Raw genomic sequence first — 21,737 nt, forward strand, 5'->3', positions numbered from 1 at the left:
GGACAGCTACTGGGTAGGCTGTCTGTCTAAGACCAGCTACTACAGAGGGATGCACACTGATGTACCTGTATGCTTATGTATATCATACTGATGAGCTTTCATCCTGAGCAGCCAGAAAGGGGAAGAGGACAAGGCCATTCGTGTTCTTTGTGTTTGCATGAGTGCTGCACTTTCTTTCTGTGTCAGTCTCTGTGGCTGCTGGTGCATCTATGTACATATGTATTGTGTGCATGTGTGCCTCTTAGAAATGTGGGCTCAGCCTTGCTATGGCTCGACCTGAGAACATGGAGCTGCAGCAGGCTCACCTCTGTCAGCCTACAAGATTCAGCAGTATCTAAACACTTACCAGCATCTTCTCTGAGTGGGAGAAGAGTATACAGTTTCCTAAATCTTTAAAAACGTTCCAAATAAGCAGCAAACTTGCTTTTTACAACACCACATAAATAGAAAATTAATGATTAAAGATTAATAGAAAAGAAAAAAAACCTCATTTAAGTGCTCATGGTGCCTCCTCAATAGCAAGCCAATAAATGAGATCAGTAACAGAACTAACACAATTTAAAATTCTTCCTAAGTGCCTGCATTAATTCATGCCTGAAATACTAACTTACTGCCCATAATATCCAATACAAAATCTTGACATATCTAAACTTTCAACGAAGTTCAAAACAGTCAGTGATACATACAACAGCTGGTATTTGAGCAAATGTAGCTCACAATGAAAAGCAAAATACAACATCAAGTCACTTAGGTAAACAGCTGTGGTTCACAGCTGTCATTAAAGTGTTCAGATGGGAACTACAGACAGTAAAATGACTGATATCAATCAGTTTCACCATACATAGGGATGAATTTAACATCCTCAACACACATATTGTTTTAAAGACATCAGCTAACCCCCCAGCACTTAACTGAGGAACACTCTAGCATACAGTAGCCTCAGAGTATCAGCTGCTTGCATCACAGGTATAAATCATTGCATCCTGCACATTTTCAGACTAGGTAAATCATTATGTTCCCAATGTGTCTCTTTTAAAACACGCAGTGCTATCTAAGTAGCCCCTCAGCCAAAGCCAGACAAGGCATCTCTGCCGAAGCACAGGAAGAAGAGAGGTCTCCATAGCAACAGGGACCGCAGAGGCTCTCACAGCCCCTCTCCTTCACCCACTCCTCAAATTCAATTTTTCTTCCATAGATAATTGCTCAGTAGTTCACTAGAAAGTACACAAAAAGCAAAAGCATAATACCTCTTCCAGACAGACTTTATCCAGGGTACAACTTGAACTGGGCTCATTGCTGCAGGGTCCCTTGCTCCTGAGGCTTGGAACCACCCATACAAACATGCAGGGGAAAATTATTACCGTAATGTTATGATACTGCAATGTGGTATTACTAAGCAATTATTATTACATGCAAATATTATCACTCATATCATTACATTCACCTGATGCTTCTTGTTAGACTTGATGTTCAGTCACTTCTTGCTTTATCAAACTAATAATCGGCAACAAAGTTAATCTATGCAAAGTGGTTTAAAAGATTTCATCCAAAACAATTCCAGTTCTCTAAGAGTGACATGAGTAGAAACAAAATATCATCCTTCCCATCCTCAAACCTTTGGTACATTTTTTTTCCCCCTCAGATGGTTCTACCCTTTTCACGGGCAGGGATACAGATCTTTGCTGGAGCTATTGCAGGTGTGCCTCTTTCTTTAAGAATTCACTAAGTGTAGCCTTTTATCGTGTGCCTGCAGTACTTTTCATCGCAAGATTCCCTGCTTCATTCGTGATGCTTGTGGCAAACTTCACCAGCAGCTGTTTCAAAACAGAAACATTTATTCCTTACGCTAGCGCGCATTTGCCTTTCCAAACGCATTACCCCCTTTACAAACACGTTACCTCGACTGCCAGTAACGCAGGATTGTACCCCAGAAGGGATCTACCCCTTTATAAATTAGGTGCTGTAACAATTCCATTTTACATCTGCTGTGCACAGATGTCAAGACAGGGAGATGAAAATCAGTTTCAAGGGCAGGGAGAGGCTGGAGCCAAACAGCTCATGGGAAACCCTCAGGAGAAGGGGCGAACCTGAAGCCTTGCCTCTGCTTGTCCCGCAGGACACTGGGAAGGCAGCAGGGGTTCACTTTTCACTCAGAAATCTGGTACCCGTTTCAAAGTGCACTGTTTCCTTTCAGAGGACACCTCCCTTTGGTATCATCACAGTGTGGTTAGAAACCTGGAGGTAACCAATCCAATCCACAGATTCAAAAAAAGTGATATAACCACTAGATTAGAGTTCAAACTCTATCTGGGCATCCTCAGCCTTTCCAGTGAAATTCCTTTCTGTACAAGAGAGATTTGGGAAGACAAAAAAGCAAGTAACAAAGAGCCTTGTTCCCCAAACCCCAATTAATGCACTGATCTACAAGGTTCAGGAAAGCTTCCCAGATTTGGGATTATTACTTTCTGTGCATTTTTTACTAACTGTAAGATGCATATTCACTCTGGGGAGTAGGCACCAGTACTGAGGACATCTCTCTCATAATTTTCATCAACTGTCTAGTGCGGGTTTTTTTCCTAAATATCTGAAAACAATTATTTTCTTAAATTACAAATCAATGCCGTTTTAGCTACATGAATAACATAAACATCATGAACAGACTCAAATAACCTCAGGAGCACAGGCAGACTCTCAGACATGGGAAAAATGACAAGAATAAAAACTGCAAACCATGATAATAGGATATAACCTCGCCTAAACCTAACATGACAGGAATATTCAGCTACACCCATGCTACAATCAGTAAAAGCACAACTCACCTAAGTTCCCCATTTAACTGCAGCTATAATGGTACGTAAATTTGTATGTCAATAAGTGAACTGTGGAAAAATCCACATTAAGAGTGGCAGAGCCCACATCCTGATCTCTCTTAAAACTGTTATGCCTGGTCTCCCTTTCCCTTCTCCTGAGAATAACAGGAGGTGCTATTGTACGCTGCATTTCACTCATCAATTTTAACTCTCTTTCAAGCCAAGCTCGCTGTGCATGCTGGCTACAACTGCTCTTTGGAGATTCTCCATTTCCAAGATCCCCTCCCACTGCTTTCCCTCAACTTAAAGCAGCTGCAGCCACCTCCAGCGACCTCTCCCCACCAAAGCTCAGAAGTAATTCTCCCTCTTCCTTCTGTCAAAGGTCTGGCTGCTGTGCTAAAGCAACAATTAGTCTCTGTAGATTTATTACCTCTAACGATAAGAGAAAAATATCCTTTGTAGAGCAATATTGCTCTATAGCTATATTCATTGCCAATCTGATCTCAAGAATCTTCTTTTTGATTAAAAGGAAGCTATTAAAAATTGACTCACTTTGATAAGGAACCCTATGTCATCTGAAGCCTTAAAAAAAAAAAAAAAAACGGATTTGATTTGCCATTCATCAGTTGTCTCGTATTTAAGTCATTGTCCACATGGATCCTTTTTCAAACTAGTGACAGCCACAAGAGTAAAAGCAGTAATTCCATATTCTTCTGAATCGAATAGCTAATATTTTTTCACAGTTACCATGTTCAAATACTCTCTTTTCATAAACTGTTCATTCATTTTTGAATAGCAGCCAAGAGTATACTAGAGCTTTTTGCCATTTCCTTTTCATGCTGGAGGAAATAAATTATCTGAATTAAAAAATACTACAAATTTCAAGTTACAAATTTAAATTCCTAAATCCAATTAAAAACAATCTATAAACTTTGCTCTACCTCTTTGACCTCAGACTGAAAGATCTGAAGCTACTTCCTTCTGATTGCAAGTGTGCAATGAGTAACACCGACAGCACTGGTGATCCCCCCTTTGCAGCCTGGCTGCTCTGCTGTGCGTTACTGAAATACATTGCAGTCTTAGTTGCAGTCCTGCCATGCTGTAGTTAATCCTCACAGCATGCTCGGTATATTAGAAGCCCAAACAGCCTGAGATATGCCCCAAAAAATGGAAGAGGGAGCTCATGCGGTGATCTCAATCTCACTATATGGTCTTCACAATGAGAAAACAAACAAGAGGAAAACCAAAATGCACCCAGTTTACACAGGTCTCAGAAGGGGGAGAATACAAAACAAAAGCCAGGGTACACAGAGCCACTTTCCTAGGGTAATAGAACAGAATTTCTGCACAGCATGCTTCTCAAATTGTGGAAATTTCTTTACCTTAGGGTCCCCTTACCTGTAAATCCAATGCAGACACACGTAGCTCCCAGTCTATTAGTCACTATGGCAGAAGCCAGCAGAGTCTCACTTTCCTGGCCCGCTGATCTCAGTCAGTCAAATCATAGTCTCTTCACCACAGAAGCAGGCAACAAAAACTGGTCTCCCACTGAAAATCTCCTGAACTTCCCGGTCTCTGCACTCGCCCTGTGAGAACAAGCCCCATCCATACGTGGCAAAGGCACAGGCAGGCTAGCACAATGGGAGAGTCGTGGTCACAGCCATCAGAGGCCTGCATTGCTCTGGGACATGCTGACCACTACAATCACAACAAATCATACAAAAGCTGAAGCCTAACTATTCTCCAGCAGGAGGAACCAACTTCCATAGGCACAGGAACACTACAAATTTTCCTTCTCTACCATTCCAATGGTACTTGTCAGTCCTCTTCCAAATAAACCCCTACACAATCAGCAAGACTCATCAAATCTCTTTTTTTTTTATTTAAAGACGAAAAAAATTCCCAAGCAGAACTTTACTCCTGCTCAAAGAGGAGCAACTTTAGAAACTGCATGAAAAACTATGCTTCTGTTACAAATGTGTAGCACTGATGCCACTCTGCTACTATGGCAGTAGGCAGCAGAACACTGTGAAGTGGAGCAACTCAGAAGACAGGCTCTGAAACAAGAACCCAGAGACAGACAAACTGGGTAACATGCCCAAAAAAATCACGAGAATGGAGAATATGGTCTCCATCTTCAAAACTTTAGTAATTTGACAGGGCAGTAGTTCTAAACCTAGATTTTATTTTATCCTCCCTTTTATCAGCTTCACATGAACAACACCATCCCTTCGATAGCAGCCATTTGAATTTGCCAGCCAAGGACCCTCGCCAGTATTACCGTGAGCGCAAATCATCACTCACACTTCCACGAGTAATTCTGACTTCATCATCTTGGCCACATCCACTTGGTGGCATAGCTGGAGGAAGCTGGCCTGAAACACACGTCAGACAAAACAAAACAAAACAGTTCCTACAGTCCTTTCAAGGCAGTAAAAAATTACCTAACCTGAGCCAGGCAGAATATACGAGGAACCACAGAGCCGATGGATCTGTGCAGGATTAGTGGAACTGAAGCAATCGACGACAAAGCAAATCTCTATTCTTGTTCTTCCATTGATAATTTCTACATCCTTTCAAAACAACTTAGGACATGCAAAGCTTGAATCTCTTGACACCTTGTACCACACAGCATTAAGTCAACCGAAGGGAATCAGTACTGACAGCATGTGCTGCTTCTCAGATCACACTGCTCCCATCTGCATCATTCCAGTGGCCAGTAAAATCAGCTAGTTCTTCCCATTGGTGCCTTTCACTTTCCCTCGTATTTAAGGTAATGAAAGCTGCTGCATTGCACATAGAAACTCAACACATTAACTTGCCAATTAGGGGCAATTGAGGGGTCCAAAAAATAGTCATTCATATGAGAGAGATGACAGAAGCAGCATTATTATTTTGGTTTCTATTCTCCTATAGTAACTTTTCTTAGAAGCAACAGATTTAATCATACTGTACCTGCACAGCTATGGCCTAAGCAGACTACTGAGTGCAACCCACCTTACCTCACACCAGAAACACATCTCTACACATGCACTTGTCATCCAGAGTTCCTGAAGCACCCACTCTCTTGATTTTGGGGAGTACCAAGTACACATGTGGATGAGAAAAGGAAAGTGGTAATGAGATGCATGGATCTTTTCCTAGTTCTTCTGCTGATGCTCAGTACGCCTGTATTTTTTTTCTGTAGCATGTTCCACACTCCCCAGTCCAAGAACAGTTCAAACCATGGAACAAGAATCACTGGCGGCAAGCATTTTCACTGTTTTATTCTAGCCCTTCCTTGAGCTGACAGCTTGCAGGCTAGGAAATGCCATTACAATGAGAACTGCCATTACTAGCCATGCTGCTGCACAGGAAGACAGCGTTAACAAGGCCTTCTAGTCTCACACATACTTGGTACCTCATCTTGTGCGTTTATTAAGTAAGTTCATCAATATATGCAAAGCATTTAAAGCTCCCCAGATGAATTCCCCAGTTCATGCGCATCACAGACAGAAATGGCTTGCAAGTCTTGAATATACTGTAAATCTTTCCTTCTTAGAGACAAATCGAGTTGCTGATTAAGATAATTAAACTGACCAAATTCCTCCATCCAGTGCCTCCTGTCTTGTGCTGAAAGCTTGTGGCAGGCTACAGCCAAAGGAGTGGGTAACAGGTAGTACCAGTTGGGTTCAAAGTATAGAGATGCACATTTACCTCATTTTATGCCTTCAGTCCTTGAAAATCAAAATCATAGGTAGTCTGCTAAGCAAGAACTTCCACACAAGCAGTGGAAAAGCAACAGTAGGAAGCTTGTGCAAACAGACTCAAAGTCACATGAGCAGCTATTTAAAACTGTAGCATTTAAGCATATTATAGCTTCATTAACTCAGTAACTCATGACCAAGCTATATGAAGAACTCTCATCTCTAACTGCCCTAAATTAAAGTGATTTTTAGATTAATAATTATGTTTTGTCCATTCCAAACATGGACTAATCTGTTTCACTGCAAAAATCAGAAATCTTTAACAATGAAAACTTTCTACAAATTAGAACAAAAAACAATAGGGAAAAAATCTGCCAAGTAGCAAGCCTCTCCTGGATACTTCTGGTTGGTTTTACCAGCTACATCAACTGACGTATATGTTACGTTCACATTCCCGCTCAAGCTTTGGCAAGCTTGTGACAACTACATAATCCCTTTTAAAGAAAAACAAAAATCCTAGAATCTAGTATCTTTGTTATTGCTACCGAAAATAATAAACAAATTGAGGATGTGCTTTCAATGTAGTGTAAAGTAACCATAAAGAAGAACATTTTGACCCTTTCTTGTCCTTAGCAGGTATCATGAAACACCCACCATAGCATTGTCCCTTCACAACACAAGGGAAAACTAACACAAGAATTTCTCCTACTGTTACAAGTCTCCTCACAGGTCTCAAATAAGGGTCTTAAATTGAGAGAGAAAAACATAGTGTACATCTCTCTCACAACTATCACTATCACATTTTTCTGCACAGCAGGAACCCAAATTAAAATCACAACCCCAATTGCGATTCTTCTCTCTTGTAGGACTCGGACCTCTCTGTGCTGTAGACTCCTGCTTATGTCAGACCCCAGTATTCATTATCAAGACTGAGGCATACACGTTTGCTCCCTTTCAAGCTGGAAGCAGAAATAATTTCCTCCTTTAAAAGGGCAGTGCTATTTTATCCAACAGCAAAGTGGCCTGGGTACTGACATTGTGGGATGTACAAGCTGCACATCCTCCTAAACCAGAAAGGATTCAAATCCACACATCCTGCCTCTGAGGAAAGTGCCCCCCATCTCATGCTTTAGGGGGAAGGATAGTCCTAATTCCCCTTGAAGGTTTTCCCTTCTGCAGAGAGGAACCTGAGAGCCACTGGACCAAAGGACTGCTATTCTGTAGCTCAGCTGAGGGGCTCACCTGAGGGAAAAAAAGAGCTGGATGCTGCCCATGCTCTGAGGACCATGACACAGAACAAATGAAGAGGAAAAATTAATTAACGGTGTTTGTGCAAACCTAAGTGTGAGGTAAATACCTCACAGCTGGGAGCTGTTCTCCCCTGCTGATGCAGAGATAGCATGCAGCACACACACAAGCAAAATGTCTGGCACTTGAGCATGCAGGCATCTAAACCCTGAGACCTTCTGGAGATCAGGGCTTCAGCTTCTTTGTGGCCTGGTTTCCATTCAGTAGATAATAGCAGTACACTCATAGGGATGATATGGGAAGACATTTTTAAAGACTCTCAAGCACATTTAAAGACTTTTCAGCTGTTATGATAGCATGGGTCATACACGTTCTTAAAATATTGTTTTGGGGCAGCAGGGAGACTGGAAAAGAAGGCAGCTTAAAAAAAAAAAGTTAAAATTAGTTTCCATCACTGTAAATTCATGAGGCCTACTGCTAACATTTGTCATTGGACTACTGCATTTTCACATTTTAAAAAATATTATTTACTCTCCTGCTTTGCTCTTTGATAGGTCTGGAGAAGTTATCAATCTGGAAGCTTTATCAGCCTCCCAGCCGTCCAATCTGCAGATAACAGGTCCAAATCTCTTCACAGAGTCCACCTCTTGAAAGCAAATTGCAGGAGTGGCAAACCACAACTTACAGTAGTCTTGCAAAATTTATAGCTATGGTATTTTCTGGTTGGTTGCTTGCTTTTTAAAAATTCCTAGCTGCTGAAGACATGACTGTGAGAGTGTCCGTTTTCTTCATCAAATAAAACTTAAGGATCCATGCTCTTAAGGCTTGAAACTCAAGAGAATTAGAATTCTGACTTTTCTCATCCAAATTTGTTATTTTTAGAACACTATTTAGTGGCTATCATTTTGTGCCAGGCATTATCCAACATACAGAAAAAGAGTCCTTTCCCCACACTACCTACATGTCAAACAAGAAAAAAGCAAGAACCATGAGGATTACCCCTACTAGACAGAGGACTAATTGAAGCCAAAACACTCAGTGATTACAGTAATAACCAGCAAGTGTATCGCTGACTGAGTCCAGAGCTCAACACTGTTCCGCAACTATGCTTACCATCTTCTTAGGAATTATTTAAGTAATATTAAATATTAACCAAGAAGAAATCGCTGTTAGAATTCATTACCATGACCACAGAAATTGATTTTAGCATTACTCAAGATCAGGAAAAACGAAGACAAATCCTTGATAATATGATCCAATAACTATCAGCAAAGTCCTACTGAACTCACCTCGGAGAGCCGCATCTCGGACAAGTCTTGTGTGAAAAGCCTCATCATCATTTCCAGTAACTAGCTTTGAATGACTTAGATAGTGGTGGCATTTTACTGAAATCCAGCTTACTGATGTCCCAAACAGTGCTAAATTGACTAACCAAAAGACTTACTTTGCCTTTTTTTAAAATATAACATGTATTCCTAACAAAACAATGTACTGTAAGCACCTAGAAAGCAAATGTACAGACATTTGTAAAGTTAATATGGCCATATACTGTTTGTTTACCACCTGAAGTGTATGATTTCTAATTTAAGTATAACAAGTAGGCAAGACTGCACATGGTTATGTTTACAGCATAAAGTACTTCTAAAGGATTAATCTGAGATCTGCAGGACAAAATGCAGAATTACTGCAGTGTGAAACAGAAATTCAGTTAAATTTGTTTAAAAGACTCCACACCCTTTTCTCTGGTGAAAAGATCCTGTTGCAGCTGAAAATAAGGGTATAATCAATCCATTAAATGTTTGCCCACTTAAATTCTGATAGAAAAGTTTACTAAGTGATACATACACATAATGCACCAGTTCTCATCTGTGATGAATAGCTAACTTTTTATAGTAATAGCTTTTACATATCAGAAATCCACAAGGAACATGGAATCACACACCTGAGGACCTAAAATGCAAAAAGAAGAGTCACTAAGGCAGCAAATGATGCTACTTACTGTTTGGATTGCAGTCCTTGACCATAAGGATAAACAAACCACATCAACAAAAAACTCCCAGCAACACCCACTTACCCAGCAAAGAGCCTACGAAGATGACAATCTGCACGGTGGTAGTGAAATGCCTGTAGGTCTGCTCTTCGCCATGCTCCTCGCTCTCCGTGGCGCCAGCCTCGCTGCCGTTCCCACTCTGCCACACGATCTGCCCAGCCGAGGAGTTCCTCATCTCCAGAGCTCTGGTGACAGCCTGGTATGGGGCATGCTCGCTTGCGTTCCTCGAGATCCAGCTTTTGTCGTACCCCATGGCAAAGTGCTTGCCTTCCTTGCTGCCACCTAATAACCACCGGTTATTGAGCCCCTACCTTTAACGACTGAACGGAGTCCACAGGCAAAAAAGCGCTTCTGAGGATAAAGCCCCGTCTCTGACACTTGGAGGCATCTTCACCACATTTCTGTGTCCTGGAAAGCAGCGCTGGCTTTTCACATTTCTGCCTTGTAAATCACAATAGTAAAGAAAAGCAGAAAATAAGGCAGGCTCTTCGTTGCGATTAGCTGTCCCATATTTCTTGCCTCCTAATACCACAGCGTCTCCTCAGCGTGTAAACGCGGAGGAGGAAATCACAGTCCACTCCACGGCTCATCTTCCCCACTCCACGGGAAGGTCTCCGAAGGTCACCTCACACCTGCTGCGAACCCGCTCGCACACACGTGGACTCACTATACGCTAAGATCGCCTTGGAAAAGTTGATGGAGCACGAGCTCCATTCTCCCACAGCACCCTCAGCCTTGGCTGTCACTTTTTCTCACATCCCTGACTGAGGAAAGGCATCTCTTCCCCTGTGGCACATCTATCTCCTAGCGCTCCCGTCTCTCCTCCCGCCCGCTGCTCGCCTGGCGAAACACGGCTCCGTCCCGCGTCCCTCCTTGCTCTGCGCGACACCGGACGCGGCAAAGACCCTTAGACAGCGTCCAGAGAAGCAGATGACTGCTCAACGGCTTCCACTGCGCTCCAGCTATTTCTCGGGGCAAATTAATTTGGTTTTGAATCCCAAGGCGCGGGACGCTCGAGCCTCCAACGAGCCAAAAAGCCTCCGTACGATGCTGCGTGGCCCGCTCCGCGCGCGCCCCGCACCAAGCGCGGCTGATGGTGACAGCCCTGCTCCTACGCGCCCCAGCATCCCGCCTGCCGCTGCCCGCGGCCCCGCCACTCCACACTGCGGACGCCGGCCGAGCCCCGCCGCCCGCGGGAGGCGGTGGCCCGGCGGGGCGGAGCGGGGCGGGGCGGAGAGGGCCGCCGCGCTCCCGAGGGGCGGGAGGCGCCGCCATCACGTGGGCGCGGCGATGAGCCCGATCTGCCGGGCCGCCATTTTGGTGGGGAGCGCGGGAGCAGGCGCTGGTGGGGGAGGTGAGGAGCTTGTGTCGCGGCGGCTCTGCTCGTCCTCGGGAGGCGAGGGCTGTCCGGGAGCCAGAATTTCTAAAGGGATATTTTAAAAGAGGCCTGTAACTCTTGAGGGCAGAATTTCAAAACGCAGTGCTAACTTCTATATTACTTGTTTAAAGAGATACTTATTTTTTTAATGCTTAATTTGCCAGGAAATCTACTGGCACAATAAGTTTGGGGTGATAAACAATAAGTTTAATTGTGAAAAAAGTTTGCATCTATATAGCGGGTGCATATTTGCCTTTAATTTGAAGATTTTAGGAGGACAGCTAGTTTAAAATTGAGCCAAAAAAAAGGTTTTCCAGCCATTGGCCAGCAAATCTAGAAGGGCCCCAAGGAAGTACAGCTACCCATAAGTATAACCCCTGCAGAGCAAGGCTTTTTCAGGGACAGAAAACAGGAAAGAGCCGGTGCTTGCCATGGGTTCAAAGATATTTGCTGACTGCAGGGAAACAGGGAACGCCACCACCCATCCTGCCGCAGGCCCGGGAGGCTGTTAGTGCAACCTCTGCTTCTGCCTCCCTGCTTTCCAGCCCTGCTCTTTGCAGCCTCCCCTCTGGGAGTGACAGTCTCTCAATCCATTGTCTTTCCTAGTAATTACCTCTTTCCTCACTCCCAGCCTGGCCCCAGGCTCATTTCTCCTCCTACCCTTTCCCCTCACCCCTACTCCCAACACATTCACCTTGTCCAGCCATTCCCCACCTTCCCCAGGCAACAGCAGCTACCACTGTGGTTTCCCTTCATCCTTCGTTTTCCGGGACTCCTGAATTGGCTTCTTCCTCCTTTTGGTTCCCCAGCATTCCTCTGTGACCAGACCCTGACCTCCCTTCCTCTTCACTTCCCAGCAGCCCCTTTCTTCAGTTCCTTCCTCCAGGACCCTTCCCTGCACTTCACCTGGGGAGAATTCTCTTCCACTCACCACACACAGGTGGCAGTGAAACCACACTCCCACATCGTTAAAATTTAAATCTAGTGATTAAAATTTAATGTTGTGGGATGTAAGAGTCTTAAATTTTGGAAGGAAACCTTCTGTCTAGATGCAGACTGATATACGTTTGGGGCAGGTGGACTCTTTCAGTGATGTTCATTGTGCTCTAGTGAATCTGCAGAGCACGTGAATACTTCCCCCTTTCCCAATAATGTAATTTGATTTACTTTGTGCATTTTTTTACATTACAATGTTATTTTTCTGTGGCTTTCTTATTGGAAACAATGAATCATTGTAGAAGAAATTAAAAGGAAAAAATAAAATAGCCTGCAGTAGACATCTGGTCTAGAACATTTCAGCCCAACTAGTTAAAATTTTGCCAAGTCACAAAGAAACAAGAATGGGAACAGTCCAGCAGCTTTAACAATGCATAATATTACCTGACCCACGCATCTTTACGCAGTGTAACACAGGAGAAGTTTCCCATGTGCTGGGGTGTGTGCCTCACACAAAGTGCTTGGAAAGTGTAAACTCATAATTGCTGTTAAAGAAAATTTGACTTATTTACTTACTGTGTTGTATCTTCAAATTGGCCATTCTTGCTTTGAATTTGTGTGGAAGAGAGGATGAATTTTTGGCTTAGAAACTGCTATTTATCATGTTTAACACAGAATATTTATACAAATTGATAGATGAGCATACCCAACTGCACTAGTGGTTCAAATATAGCAGTTACTTCTAAGAAAGTGCAAGAAACTCTAGTGGGCAATTACAGTGCCCCAGGCCACATTTGACTGTGCAAAATAAGATCTCTGTTGTTGCCAGATAAACAATACACAGCTTTGGTCATGCGTTTCCCACCAAAAAAAAAAAAAAAAAAAAAAAGAGACAGAAAAACGCTCCCACTAACGGCACATTCCAGGCATTCCCTGACATGGTAAGGAACAGAGAGCAGCATCAGAATTGATACAGTTTAACATTTTATTTTGGTCAGATAGTAATGACATTATGAAACTACCAGTTATTCAGTAAATTATAATCCCAGCTGAGACCATAAGAATTTAGTTTAAGTGAAACAGAAAGATAAACAGAAGTATGCATGTAACAAGTTTTACATTTCAGAGGAACAAACTAAGGGCTACAGACACTATTCATTAGAGTAAGTCCCTCCTTAAGTGGTCTATTTGTAACAAAGTCTGTACTGGAAGGTCAGGGAGTAAAGTGAGGATCACCAAAACTCCACTGATACAACACTTGTAAGTAAAATAAAGAGAAACATCAGAAGATTTTTCATGCAATTACAAAAGTAAAGAAAATTTGAGTCCATTAAACAGCAACAGTAGAGATTCAAAATAATGTATGTATGGCTCTGAAACGTATTTTACATGTTTCTGATTAAGATGACAGAATTTGATCTTCAGGGGACAGATAGTGCAACTAATGGGGATCCTGGTATGGACATGACTAGGTCTAAGGCAGAAGGAAAACTCAGAAGATTCAGTTCATTCCGTTTCAGTGGACCACACTTGTTTCCTACATTTCCTAATAAATGAAACTACCCAAGTACAGTCTATGGGTGCACGGTAGCAAGCCTCAGACTATTGTGGCATTTTTCTTTGCCTAGGGATTACATACCTAACAGATAAGCTTGTATGTATGTATTTACTTGGAGGTTTTTCATTAAGATCCCAAAACTTTAAAGGCTACATCGTCTTGTGGCAATCCTTCTGTTCAGTAGTTACCACACAAAGTGACTGAGGATGTTTTCTTTTCTGCCTGCCACTGCTCCCCTGACAACCCCCAGCTGCCCCCTCTCCAAGGAGACCAGGGGCTGAGGGGGTGCTCACAGGATCTGGCCCCACATTGCGTTTGGAGCTCAACCAGACCGAGTGAGGATGCTGCTCACGCTCCACCTCCCAGTAGTCATCAAAGCAATCCTCAGTGGAAACATTGTTTAGTTCCCCCATGGATTTGTATCCTGGCCCAGCTCTACAGGCAATGCGTTCTGAATTTTGCAGTTCTTTTACCGCTTTGAAAATCTTTCTGAAGGTCTATTTAAAAAGTCTGCACAGTAACTAGTTTTATTTGGTGCGTATCTCTGTGTCTGCAGATACACCTGGAGGCACATCTTGTGGAAGTTCCATTTGGGCATTGGGAAAAGATTCCTCACTGAGAGAGTGGTTGGTCCCTGGAACAGGCTCCTCAGGGCAGCGGTCAGGGCACCAAGCCCTGATCTCAAGGAGCATCTGGACAACACTCTTGGTCCCACGCTTTAGTTTCAGGCAGTCCAGTGAGGAGCTGGGGGTTGGACTCAATGATCCCTTCCGACTGGAGATAGTCTGTGGTTCTGTGAGGCACTGTTACTCTGGGCCGACACAGCTGTGCAGATGGGGCAGGCGGGACCACAAGTGGCTGCAGGGGTTGAGGGGGGCACGACGGCAGTGATGGGCAATGGGCTGCGGTCCCTCACGGAGCGGCAGAGCCCCAGAAAGGCCGCCGAGAGCCGTCGGTCCACGTCCCTGCATGGCCCAGGGCTGACGTGGCGCCAAGGCGGCCGCTAGCCCACCGTAGCCCCGCACACAGCTTCTGCGAGAGCTGCAGCACCGGCCCTGGTTTCTACCGAAGGCCCGACGCGTGGCCGGGCGGCCCAGACCACCCGGCTCCTCCTCCCGCCGCCGTGGAGGCGGTGCCGGACCGCTGCGGGGCCGGCGCCACTTCCAGGGTGGCAGTGCTGAAAGGCCCCCCGCATGGCTGCTGCCCGCCCCCGCCCGGGGAGCTGACATGGCCCGGGCGAGCGGCGCGGAGCAGCCGCCGGTGGAGGTGGCCTCGGAGCCGGTGGAGAGCTACCAGCTGCGGCAGGAGAACGAGCTCCAGGTGTTGGAGTCCATTTACGGCCAGGACTTCCAGGATCTGCGGCAGAGCCAGGCCTGGAAGGTAGCGAGGGGGGCCCCCCGCTGCCTGTGTGGAGCCGGCCGGGCGCGAGGAGGCCGCTGGGGCGTGGGGCTGGCCTTGGCCTCGGCCCTGGCCCTCGTCGGGTCCCTCCGAGCGTGAGAGTCTCGTCCCTTCTCTCTCTCTTAGCGCTTCCTGCGGCCCGGAGAGGCGGAGCCGCTCGCTCCCCTTCCTGCCAGGTGCCGGGGCGCAGCGGGCGGGTGCGCGGTGTTGGCGAGGCGGCGGGAGAGCCGGGCCGGGCCGGGCGCGCTGGTGGCGTTTTCTCGCTGGTGCTGAGCCCTTGAGTTTCTTGCCCGGCACAGCTCGGCTCTTGCTGTTTGCCCGTTGTCCTCCCCGAGTTCGGCAGGCAGCCGTGTCGCTGACCGCCCATGCAATTAACGCTCTAGATCGATGCCTTCACGCTACGGTTAATGCTGTGCGTATAACTTGTGCTTTAATTAATTATCAGGGTGGGGTTTTTTTAATTGCCGCTTAATTCATCCCTTAAACAACTAATTCAATACAGCTTAATTAATTTATCTCATCGGTATACCTGTTGCATATTTATTATAGGCTGTGGTTTACTCAAACTGTGGCTGTTTCTGTAAGAACTGATCATTTTTGTAGTTTTTTAAAATTATTATTACAACTAATTAATGCCTAGGTCTAGTACTCGCTACTCTTTTCCATTTCTTTCTCGTGTCCACAGTGTCTAATCGAGATTTTTTTCCCAGCTGCATATGTGGCACTGTTTTCCTGTACCTGGAGGTACCGGTCACTTTTTTGAGTTCCCCAAGTTCGCTGTGACTGCCAGCTCTGTTTACATTCTTTGATCTTTTAGTTTCTACAAAATGTCATAGCCCTTGCTGTCATTTTCTGCCATAAACCTAAACTTTAAGTTCTTGGAGAAACCTGTAGCTTCTTTTTGTTGGTGGTGGTTTTGGGGTTTTGTTGTTGGGTTTGTGTTTTTTTTTTTTTTTTTTTTCTTTTTGCATAGAGTTTGATGTGAGCACTATTAGTAATTTACTGGGTTTTCTGAAGTGTTGCAGATCTCACTTCCTATTAAATTCATACCTGACATCAGCTTGACTTAACCTGTTGGAAATGCAAAGTGGAAAGAGAGGGGACAGTGACCACCTTTTGACCTGTTTCTGTATTTGTTATTACATGTCGTCTTATTTCCCTGTCTGTCATGTTACTAAGGTCTCGGTTTTGGTTTTGTTTTGTTTTTTTTTTAATTTAATTTTCTAATTGAAAAGAAAAAATGTAGAGTGTTTTTATGGGCATGCTTTAGCTTATTCTGATTTTAAGTAGGCAATTTGAACAGGATGGGGAGGAAGGGCAATACTTGTTAAAATTCTGGTTTCTGCCAAAACCAAGAATACAAATACAAAAAAATTACTATCCATTTGTTTGGCTGCACAAGTTGTATACAGATGTGGTGTTATAGTCTGTTGCCATCTCAGAAAATAAAATATTGAATATTGACTGGTGTTTGTTAATGATGTAAAACAAAGACAAAAGAAACGATATTATTCTTATAACGAATACTTTAATTTGTGATATTCCATAAATAACCTGTGTTACATTTACTTAATTTTTTCCTACTAATAGCCTACAGTAAGCAGAATACAATAGTTTTATAATAAAACTTCCTTCTTGCTCAGTTCACTTTCATTGAGCAACGTCAATACTTTTTCTTTTCTTTTTCTTTTTTTTTTTTTTCCTTCCACAGTTTGCATGGTCTAACTTGAATTCTACCATAATGTAGGTTGTGAGAGTTGTGTGCTTTCATTAAAACAAGACCACAAAACTCTTTTAAATAAAAAATTTTGTTTCCCATTTTAGATACGACAGCCTCCTGAAATTAATTTAGCTCTGCGTCCTCAGGGATTGACTGGTGATAATGAAGTATATGCCAAAGTTGATCTGTGGGTCAAGTGTCCACATACTTACCCTGACACGTGAGTGAACATTTAAAATATAACCTTTTTTCCTCTGAACATTTTTCTCTATTTTTGATAATGAAGTGTAAGTTGAAAAAACATGTAGTTGTTTGTTTGTTTGGTTTTTTTTTATTCTTGCTTTCTGCGTGTCAGTGTTTGTTAAGCCTGTGGTATTTTATAATAGGTGATTATAAAATTTGGCACTTGGATTGGATGTGGTAGGGATGCATCTGTAAGTGGAAGACCACAGCCCATTTGTAGCTTGAAGATGTGCAAACACAGGGGTACCTGCTAGCATCTTACTGTCCTTTTTAAACTTAATCAGCTTGTGACCCACTGAGAGAGGGAGTGAATCGTCATTTTTAAAGTAATCTGCTCAGTTATATCTGCTGTTCCTGTTTTCTGCTGAGTTAGCCTTTTGGAAGCGTTCTCCATAAAGAATGTAAAAAGAATTGCACGTAATCAGCCTTAGTTCATCCATTTGTGCTGTGGCATGAGCAGTGTACAAGGGAAGTGCTATTCCTTACCAAGTGGTAGCTCAGTTATACCCTGTAACACAGGACATAACAGCCACTCTATTTTTTTTTTAATTTAAGATAGCATAGCTACAGATGTTTTAATTGTTTACTTTATTATAAACATTTTTTTTTTTAATTTAGCTGTTATTTATGTTTCTTTAAGTTTGTGTAACCTGTATAGCGGTAATAAATTTTAAACATCTAAATGCTATGCTAGTAATATTTTTAAAAGACTGTTAAGTAAATTCCTGATTAATAACTGGATTATAAGAGTCTGTAGGGTTTCTCTGGTAGTTCTTATGTTAAGTATAACTTAAAGTTAATCTGCATGCAGAAAATTTAATGACAGGGAATATAAAGCAGTATTTCTGGCTTTATTGTGTATGTAATATTTATGTACTGCTGATTTCAGCATTGACTGATTGCCAAGTGACTATGAACTCCATTCCTTTTCCCTCATGCACCATTTCTATCAACGTTCTGTGTCTTACATAATTGCTTTTTACACTCACTTTTTCTAATGAGGGCTTTTTTAATGTTTTGTTGCTGTCTCCCAGTGTCCCTGAAATACAGCTAAAAAATTCAAAAGGCTTATCAAATAAAAAAATAAATGAATTAAAATCCAGACTAGCTGAACTGGCAAAACAGCGCTGCGGAGAGGTAAGCTTTTCACTTCATTGAGAAATACTCTCTGAACCTAAATCATTTTTTTTAAAAGTGTGATATAATAGAATGAACTACATCCACATTGGAAGTATAAGTTGCGTTGCTGCTGAGGAAGGAGGGACTTACCTTCTTTGTTAAGAGTGTTTCTAATGAAAGTTCAGAATATGCACACTCTTAAAAGACTGCGTCTGTAAATAACGCGAGCTTTGTCCCTGTTTAAAGGCAGATTCAAAGGTTCATGTTATTCTCAGAGTCGTTTCATAATATGAAAGGCAATGCTAAGTCTAAAATTGAAAGCTTTCTGCAGTGTTCAGATTAATTTGAATATTGTAAGTGGCTGTACCTGTTCAAGCAAATAGTCATTACGTGAAGAGTTTTTCAGTGTGATCTTGTTCGTCTAATGCTGAACCGAAGGGCAAGAGGTCTTAGTTGTAACACCAGCTCAACAGTTGACTTCTGTGGCTGTAGCACAGTCACTCAGTGCTGTTCTGCCGCCTTCTCTACTGTGTTTAGGAATACTGATACTTGATTTACCTCCCAAATAAGATAAAAAGAGAAAGATGGAGAAATATGTGAACCTTAGAGGCTGTGTTTATTTTAAGGGATTGTATAAGTCCCCAGGTATGTTTGGTATTAACAGTACTCTTCCATTGTTGCTGAGGACAGAAATGATTCAAAGAATTACTGGTAAACATTGAATTCTTGGTGAAAGCAGGGCTTATGGTTTGTTTCTTATCACAATTTGGAAATGTTACAGATGACCACATTTGATTAGCTCAATTTGCATTTTTAAAATCGAGAAATACACAGTGGTGGAAGTTATATGTGGAAATGGGATAATGTTCTCTTTTCTGTTTCCTGGGCCTGTCAACTTTACAGGTTTGGCAGGGGTTGCCCATTGTTCAATCTTGCCACATCAAGCCTTTTTTTCCATTTGCATACTATACTTTTATTTTGATTGCCAATTTTTATTTAGATACTTTAACTGTTTTAGCCAGATACTGTTTTGTTCATTCTATTCAATAACCAAGAATTTCCTCAATTTTTTTCAGTATCTTTGGATATTAGCAGAGTAACAGTGTATTCTGGAATTCTTTTTCTTTGTTTTGTGATGAGCGTGCTATGGACAATTGATAGGTTTACAAGGTTCAGATTCTGTAAGTAACCCCTAGACTATGTGATACATAAGTCTGCTCACAACTCACCCCGGTAGAGCTGTTGGTCTGTAGGGCTTTAAATCCCAGTTTGATTTCTGATATTAAAAAGAGCTACAAATGTGTCATAGGTTTTCCTAAGGTTAATTTCCCAAAGCGAGAACTGTGCTTTCTCCAGCAATTATAGATACAGTTGTAAGTTACATGTATGATTCACATTTTTTATGAATGATGTACACAATGCGGTTCTGAATTACTTTCTCTGCAGGGAAAGGAAGATAACTGTTCCCTCTGCCTTGACAGTTATTCTTTATTAAAGTGTGTTCTGCAATATGGAAAATTTGAGAATAACCTCAGTTACCCATCAAGTGGAACAGCAATTTGCCATTTTTTTAATTACTGAGACTCCTCCTTTTTTAATACTTAGGTGTGCATGTATTATCGGCTTGCCTTCTGCATAGTAACTTGGGAAAGGTGTTTTAGTTTGCACGTGCCAGATATATGCATATTGTGCCATTCAGTCTATTCTGAATTGCCTCTTGGTTTCATTTCTGCCTTTGCCCAGTGGAAAGAGACCTGGGGGTACTGTTTGACAGCCAGCTAAACATGAAGCAGCAGTGTGCCCAGGTGGCCAAGAAGGTCAACAGCATCCTGGCTTGTATCAGGAGCAGCGTGGCCAGCAGGAGTAGGGACGTGATCATCCCCGTGTACTCGGCACTGGTGAGGCCGCACCTTGAGTACTGTGTGCAGTTTTGGGCCCCTCGGTACAAGAAGGACATTGAGGTGCTGGAGTGAGTCCAAAGAAAAGCAACAAAGCTGGTGAAGGGACTGGAGCACAAGTCTTATGAGGAGCAGCTGAGGGAACTAGGGTTGTTTAGTCTGGAGAAGAGGAGGCTGAGGGGAGACCTCATCGCTCTCTACAACTACCTGAAAGGCAGTTGTAGCGAGGTGGGTGTTGGTCTCTTCTGCCAACTAACAAGAGATAGGATGAGAGGAAATAGCCTCAAGTGGCGGCAGGGGTGGTTTAGATTGGATATTAGGAAAAATTTTTTTACTGAAAGAGTGGTCAGGCACTGGAACAGGCTGCCCAAGGAAGCGGTGGAGTCACCATCCGGTTGGACTTGATAATCTTAGAGGTCTTTTCCAGCCTTAAAGATTCTGTGATTCTATGATTCATTCTTACTTTCAAGCAGGGAATTCGGTGTCTGAGAATCTTTAAATGTCAGCCTGTTACAGGCAGATGGTGCAGTTGATTTTGGCTGTCCTCACACCTATACATGCAAATCCAGCTCAGTGCTGGTGGTGACTGCTGGGATGCGTCTTTCTGATGTACTATTCTTTAATGTTGGTGTATTAGCACTGTGGCTTGCTTGGATTAACAAAGAGATGCTACTAGACTGATGAAAGCTTGAGCCCTGACAGGTAAATAGATCATCAGTACATACCCAGTTCAAGTAAACAGTAACTGAAGATTGATTCCAACCTTGCAACCCATTTAGCAGAATTCTGGTGAGTTTTCAGTGTAGTTCTTATTTTAGTAGTTGTGGTTATGTGAACGTTGAATGCCTTAAGTGGCTTTACAGTTCTAACTGGCGGGGGGGGCTATTTTGCAGAGGAAGGATTGGATTTTGTGTTAGCAGTGAAATAAGGAACTATTTCGTAGCAGTAGATGCAGTAATAGACAGTTGCAGAGGATTGTTGTACCTCATATGTCATGTGACACATATCCTTGTGAATAGAAAAATATGCCTAAAAGAAGATGAGAAAAAGAATTTTGTTTAACTTTTTAAATTTTTTTTTCAGAAAAAGATCATATTTGAAGTTGACTGTCTTTTGGTAATTTTTGCCATCTTTGCTGCTGTGGTCAGGGATTTTTCAGTTATGGTTTAGTAATAAACATTTCTGACAAAAAATACTGAAATATGGTAAATTCTCCCTGATAAATAACAAAATCAGCAGTAATGCTGTTGCTGTATTGCTTTTTCAAGTTGGGTATTGCTTTACTATTTGATCTATTTGTTCTTTCAGCTCTGTGTCTTTTGTATTTATTTTGTTTCAGGTGATGATATTTGAACTTGCTGACCACGTACAGTCATTTCTCAGTGAGTATAATAAACCACCTTCCAAGTCTTTTCATGAAGAAATGCTAAAAAATCATCAAAAAGAACAAGAAAGACTGGCTCAGGAGGAATTGCGTAGAGCACAAGAAGTTAAGAGAAGAGAGGAGCAGGAGGTAAGAGAAATTAAAATGTGAACAACTGTATTCTTAAAATAACTTAAACAGTCATGATTTTGTAAATCATGCTGCAGACCGGTCAGTATGAGTCAATCAGTATGTGCTATATGAACTACATCTGCTGCTACAATTGTAATACTTTAAATATGTGGTTTTAACCCTGAGAAATATTTATGC

General features: G+C 42.6%; 2 protein-coding genes across 4 annotated transcripts in view; one reads left to right on the top strand and one right to left on the bottom strand.

Annotated features, from left to right (window-relative positions):
- The window catches only part of GPR176 (G protein-coupled receptor 176), a 42,212-nt gene extending 31,242 nt beyond the window's left edge, over window positions 1-10,970 (bottom strand). The window contains exon 1 of the mRNA XM_086748976.1: window positions 9,819-10,970. Within this exon, the coding sequence (XP_086605102.1) occupies window positions 9,819-10,047 (229 nt within the window). The 5' untranslated portion in view covers window positions 10,048-10,970. The remainder of the gene's footprint in view (window positions 1-9,818) is intronic.
- Window positions 10,971-14,858: 3,888 nt separating this feature from the next.
- EIF2AK4 (eukaryotic translation initiation factor 2 alpha kinase 4) overlaps window positions 14,859-21,737 on the top strand; it is a 39,983-nt gene continuing 33,104 nt past the window's right edge. For all 3 annotated transcript variants that reach the window (XR_015258786.1, XM_086749934.1, XM_086749935.1), the window contains exons 1-4: window positions 14,859-15,046; window positions 16,889-17,004; window positions 18,062-18,164; window positions 21,384-21,557. Coding sequence is in view for 2 of the 3 variants with exons in the window: in XM_086749934.1 (XP_086606060.1) it covers window positions 14,894-15,046; window positions 16,889-17,004; window positions 18,062-18,164; window positions 21,384-21,557 (546 nt within the window). In the remaining variant the exon portion in view is untranslated. The remainder of the gene's footprint in view (window positions 15,047-16,888; window positions 17,005-18,061; window positions 18,165-21,383; window positions 21,558-21,737) is intronic.

Source organism: Chlamydotis macqueenii, chromosome 5 (genome assembly GCF_036417535.1).
Source record: "Chlamydotis macqueenii isolate bChlMac1 chromosome 5, bChlMac1.mat, whole genome shotgun sequence".
Lineage (NCBI taxonomy): Eukaryota > Metazoa > Chordata > Aves > Otidiformes > Otididae > Chlamydotis > Chlamydotis macqueenii.